Genomic DNA, 5,522 nt, shown 5'->3' on the forward strand with positions numbered 1-5,522 from the left:
ACTAGGATCATTTCACCTCCGGTCTCCATGACTTCCACAATATATATCTTCTTTACGTGATCATAACACAATATGTTTCAGAAAACGTTGCATGAACTCCCACCAATCTGATTCCAGTTTTAAGAACTGAGCTCTCCAATGCATCAATACAACATTTGGAAAATTTCAGTCACTGGTTCGACCACATTTACAGCAAATTTCAGAAATTTCAGCTTTCTACTATGGAGTACATTCCACGTGTCCAAAATTTTGAGAGCCAAGTTCCAACAACCATCCAGAAAATGCAACTAATAGCAGAGGTATAATGGGATAAAAACCTTATTTCAATAGACATCTATTTGGCCGACAATACAATGGGAGAAACACCTTAAGAAAATTTAAAAATGGACAGCTCCATATATTACATCCACTACCGTCAGGAAAGTGTCTACAAACTTTCATCTGGGACTTGAATGACGATTCTGTAACAATAAAATGACAAACAAAGACAACAACAACAAAGCCCTTTGTCCCAAGCAAGTTAGGGTATGCTATAGATGACATAGGAAGACTAGTTCAGAGATAAAAGAAACAACAATACCTGAACAATAAAAGTTAATAACACTAAAAAATGCTATTCAATCACATGCTCCTTGTCTATGTTTGTTTCTGCCTTGAAGATTTCTGGGTAGGACTAAACTGCAGAATGAATGAACAAGCATCACCCACCAGGCCGTCAATGGTGTCCTCCCATTTCTCATATGCTTTGAAGCCTATGAAAATCAGAGCAATACCTATTGTTGCCATGTAAATTTCATGTCATCAGTAGTCATGCGGATGATGCACACCTCGCTGGAATTTAGAAAGGGAAGCGCAAAATTTTTCATTACCGATTTTAAATGCAGCATGCGAAGACATGGAACTAAGGATGCTAACAACCAGTAGGAAGAATACCGCCTGACGGAAAAAAAAACTAAGTTAGGCACTAGCACAAAACATATCCGAAGTGCCAGTACTTAGCACAACATCAACTCTTCAAGTAGTGTAAAGCGTTTAACGCAAATCATCGGAGCATATCATGCCTTGAAAAACAGTGGCCAGTCATTTCCTCTACAAAGAGATTTTAGCACTCCAACTGATGAGTTCCATGATGAGCTGACTGAACAAGCAATCTGATGAGCCTCCATCTGTGAGATGTGAAAGTTTGAGGGCTCAAGTTTCTCAATCTTGTGTCCAAATCTGCAATAAATGTTATACCAAATCACAATCTAGTACATGGAAAACACTCGAGGAAATGCTAAGAGATGAATAAAAGACCCAAATGGTGTTTAACTGTATTTGGTAGCAGGTATATTGATTGACCAAAGGTAGCAGGCTAAAAGAGGAACATACACATTTGCGGGCAGCATGCCATGAATAAACAAGAACAGCGCTGTAAGTGAGAAAAGTTTTGCCATTGCTGTCATTATGGTGTAACCACATGTAAATAACTGGTAGTAAATAACAGCCAAGAGTAGTAGCACTGTCATTGTTTGCTTCGTATCTTCCCAAAGAAGCGTTTTTGCAACTGAAAATAGATAGAAAAAATAATTATTGAGACCAGGACGGGTAGGGAGGGGGTGGGGGTTAAGGGAGGTTGAGTCATACGATTTCCATTCCCAAGAAATATTGAAGCCTTTGATATACTTCTTTGACTCCGAGCTTGTAGATGGGAATACGACTCTATTGTTCTCTTCAGACCATCCTGAAATTTTTAAACAAATATATTAATTGCTTATAGTAGGAAATGAGCTGAAATCGATGTTCAAACATCCCACACGAAAACACATCGAGTCAAGCAAGCTCATTAGTAAAACTACAGGACGCAGTAAACACCTTGACTGACACAATGGGTTCATAGCCAAGCTGATCTTTCGCTCTTGAGCAACTGAATGTCCGGTTGCATGAGAGGAGCCGGATCCTTGATGGTGTCAGCTGAGGAACCTTCATTCCATACTTACAGAACGTCTTATAAGTCCATTCTACCACATGAGCTACTGGCATCATAACAGAGACAGGAATTTTTATTGAAGGCCTGCAACAAAGTCCTAGTGCATTAGGATGCTGGTTACTTAGTCATGCAAAAAGGTATAAAAGATCCTGAATCTTTAAATGTTTTACATAGGTGTAGAGGTATCACTTCAGATTTATAATCAAATTGGTACAGCACATCTAGGGTCCTGGAACCGTAAGACTGTGCAGAGGCGATTTAAGATCTCACAACCTTGCAACATCTCTTAACAGAAAAACCTATGATATGGAAAGGTAATAATCTATAGGAAACTCAAGATAAAGCATAAAATTTTAAATTGATGTGCTCTAAGGTTATCAATTAATCAACTTCAAAATGTATCTCAAATTCATCATCAATCTGCATGAGAATTTCAGCAAACATTGTTTAAAGAAACTACAAGTGTTCAATTTTCACATAATGTGTATTTACATAAAGTTGATTTTTAAAAAATTATTGAAGTGAATACCTTTGATATCCAAGACCTTCTAGAATCAATGACATGAACTCCCAGAATTTTATGGGCTCCGCATTTGTTATGAAGTATGTCTGGAAAAAGATCATAAATCATGACATGGAATCTTAAAAGTAAAATGTTAGGCATTGGCCTTACTTTTCCAGCAGCTCTCTTTGCACCATCTTCAGATGATAGAGTTTTATCTGCACAAACATGACCATATGCCACGTTCTCGACATAGGTGAAATCATAGTAGTTGTCCCCATCGCCAATTATGTACTGCAAATGAAGATTTCAGCAAATAATTGAGAAGCCAATTCAGTAGCTTACAGCATTTACTTTGTCTGATACAGTGACATGATTTGCGTAATTGCATTTCTAATAATACAGAAAAGAGGCATCCCAAATTTATCTTTATGGGAATTAACTATGAATATAAATATTTGAAGATAAACATTGAGACTGACACAAGAATTACAACTTTAGCACAAGCAAGTTTACAGGTTTACACACACATGTAGCAGTTCTTACTTTGGACTTGCCTGCCCTTGCAGCAGCAACTAGAGAAGGGACCAGTAGCTTATCGCCAGGCCCAAAAATGCTACTTGGGCGTATACAACAAGTAAGAAGCCCATCCCTACCATTAGCTCTCATCACTAATTTTTCTGCATCTGCCTTTGTTTCTGAATACGAATCATTAAACTGGAGTAAGAGAACATACAGTCAGGAGTTGTATATAAGTATGGACCAATGGCAAATAAAAAAGATGTAATCCAGATGAGACATACCTTATCTGGGTACGGCATTGATTCGTCTGCATTGAAAATTCCATGAACTCCATCAAAAACTACACTTGGTGAGCTAGTGTAGATAAGCCTCTTCACCTTGCAACGGATACACGCATCAATGACATTCTTTGTTCCTGTGAATATAAGAACAATAAGCAATCGACTTGGTGTCATCCCATAAGTAAATCAGTGTCATCTCATAATTAGTAACCAAAGCCCAGTATACAAGTTTGCATTACAAACCTTCAACATTAACTGAATAATGAAGATGAAAGTTGTTAATGGATGAATCTGGAGCAGCCATATGAAAAACTACTTCGGCCCCCTCAAAAGCTGCAGACAAGAAAAACACAATGGGGGCAAGAAACAAAGGCATTAGGCATGGATAAAGTAATGAGAAATGCCCATAACACCCTGCTATATAGGAAACAAAAGCGACATGTACCAGCATGGCAATACTAGTTTTAGCTTTATGTTTTAGGACCAAACTGGAGAGTTGCCAAGCCATGACAACTGTAATTTAACAGGGAGAACTGCTAAGTCACATGATTCCCGATTCCCTGGTTTTGTACCCCTACTTCTATGTCCAAAACATAGTAAAACATGTTCTCGGGACAATGGGAACGATAAACGGGGACAATGATCCAGGATCGCCACTTTCCAGCAGTAAGGAACGGCAGGGGTATACATCTCTGGATCGACCAATCGATAGCAGGGACGCGACCCAAACAATTCCGGGATGATGACTCAGGAACGATATGGGGTCGAGAAATTTTTCAACCAAATCTTTCCGTATCCAAGACGTATACGGAGCATAGAGGGAAACATCAAAACATCCGGCTAAACTCTTTCACCGCTGGACAAGGCAACAAATAACTCCTTAGTCATTCCTAAAAATCCTCCTATTACTTGTCATCTGCATCAAAATCCTGGGTCACCCCCAGTCGATTGACCCAGCTGCAGGCTGCCAGCCCCCCAACGCGTCATTGGGAGAGTGCAGCTGGCCGTCCGGCCGCCGCGCCGCACAACCACGTCTCGGTAAGGAGCCAGGATAACGTGCTGATGTGCAGACTGCGTAGGCTGCCGGTTCAGGGGTCACACCACAGTTGCCCATTTCTGGCTCAAAACATAGATGACCCCAACAAATGACCGAAAAGCTTCATGGGATTAACCAAGGAGAAAGACCTGGGGCCAAAATTAAGCACGCAAATTGTCATGCAACTAAGCGGACCTCACACCACGGTGATACGCATAAATGCAGTGACTACTCTATGCACGATCCCATACTCTTTTTTGTCAATCACTAGTACTTAACTGTTGATAATAACTACATAATAGTAAACATAATTTAGTAGAGTTCATTCACTCCAATTGACACCACAGGATTTCTGGTCTGACGGTGCCACAACATTAACAGAGTGTGCAGTAACTAGGAGATGCAGATTATATCTACGAATGTGTAGAAGCTTAATATTCAAATAATATAGGTCTTGGCAAAATTAACTCTGTCACCCTAAACTAGAACAAACTAACGCAAAAGGGCAAACCAGCTCTATCACAGCGTAGATCATGTGACTGGTAGGTACACCGCGGATCACTGGCTCCTACGAGTTTCAGATCCACACGGATCACGGAATGAGGGACAACATTATTGTCAACTCCCGCCCAGCCTAACAATCCAGGGAGCAAATGGTGGATCACGCACCTTTGGCAACCTGGGCCTTGTCGCGGAGGTCGGCGGAGGCGTAAACGGCTTGGCCTTCGCGGAGGGCGGCGCCGAGGATCCCCTCCTCCTCATCCCGATCGAGGGAGATGGCGTGGGGCAGGTCGGCGACGCGCACGCGCCACTGGCCGGAGCGGAGCAGCATCAGCACCAGGTGCCTCGCCGCGAAGCCGCGGCCCCCGGTGACCACGCACCATCTCCCACCGCCTCCCGCCGCATCCATCTCTCCCCCCGCCGCCGCCGTCGTCGTCGTCAGATTCGAGGCGGTTATGGCGGCACGAACACTGTGGTCTCTGCCCACGCTGTGTGTGAAATTGGAGTATTTCTATCTCGTGGGTGGCCTGCGATCCGATCTGTGGCGTTGGGGCGCCGTGCTGTCCATTTGGCCTGTTTCCACAGTGGAACGGGTATATTTGACTCGTTGACCAAAAACAACGTGCCAACGGTCATTCACTTGATAATCATCATAATAACTACTGGAGTATTAAAGATGAACAACTTTCTTTTTTCACAGAATTTTGAGAC

The 5,522-nt window shown here is 42.0% G+C and overlaps 1 protein-coding gene across 2 annotated transcripts; it reads right to left on the reverse strand.

Moving 5' to 3' along the window:
• Positions 1 to 354: 354 nt before the first annotated feature.
• On the reverse strand, positions 355 to 5,110 carry LOC124702626 (3beta-hydroxysteroid-dehydrogenase/decarboxylase-like). Of its 2 annotated transcripts, XM_047234790.1 has the most exons (12): positions 4,980 to 5,110; positions 3,518 to 3,607; positions 3,275 to 3,408; positions 3,018 to 3,188; positions 2,643 to 2,765; positions 2,499 to 2,578; positions 1,855 to 2,053; positions 1,627 to 1,723; positions 1,372 to 1,546; positions 1,062 to 1,218; positions 870 to 936; positions 355 to 773 (listed from the first exon to the last, which is right to left on the reverse strand). In XM_047234790.1, exons 2-12 carry the CDS (start codon positions 3,576 to 3,578, stop codon positions 637 to 639), a joined length of 1,401 nt encoding a protein of 466 aa, XP_047090746.1. In that variant the 5' UTR covers positions 3,579 to 3,607; positions 4,980 to 5,110; the 3' UTR covers positions 355 to 636. The 2 variants fall into 2 exon arrangements, with proteins under 2 accessions (XP_047090746.1, XP_047090747.1); XM_047234791.1 differs by lacking the exons at positions 3,518 to 3,607; positions 4,980 to 5,110 and having other exon boundaries at positions 3,018 to 3,169; positions 3,275 to 3,390.
• Between the last annotated feature and the right edge of the window lie 412 nt (positions 5,111 to 5,522).

The sequence above is a fragment of the Lolium rigidum genome, chromosome 3, assembly GCF_022539505.1.
Source record: "Lolium rigidum isolate FL_2022 chromosome 3, APGP_CSIRO_Lrig_0.1, whole genome shotgun sequence".
NCBI lineage: Eukaryota > Viridiplantae > Streptophyta > Magnoliopsida > Poales > Poaceae > Lolium > Lolium rigidum.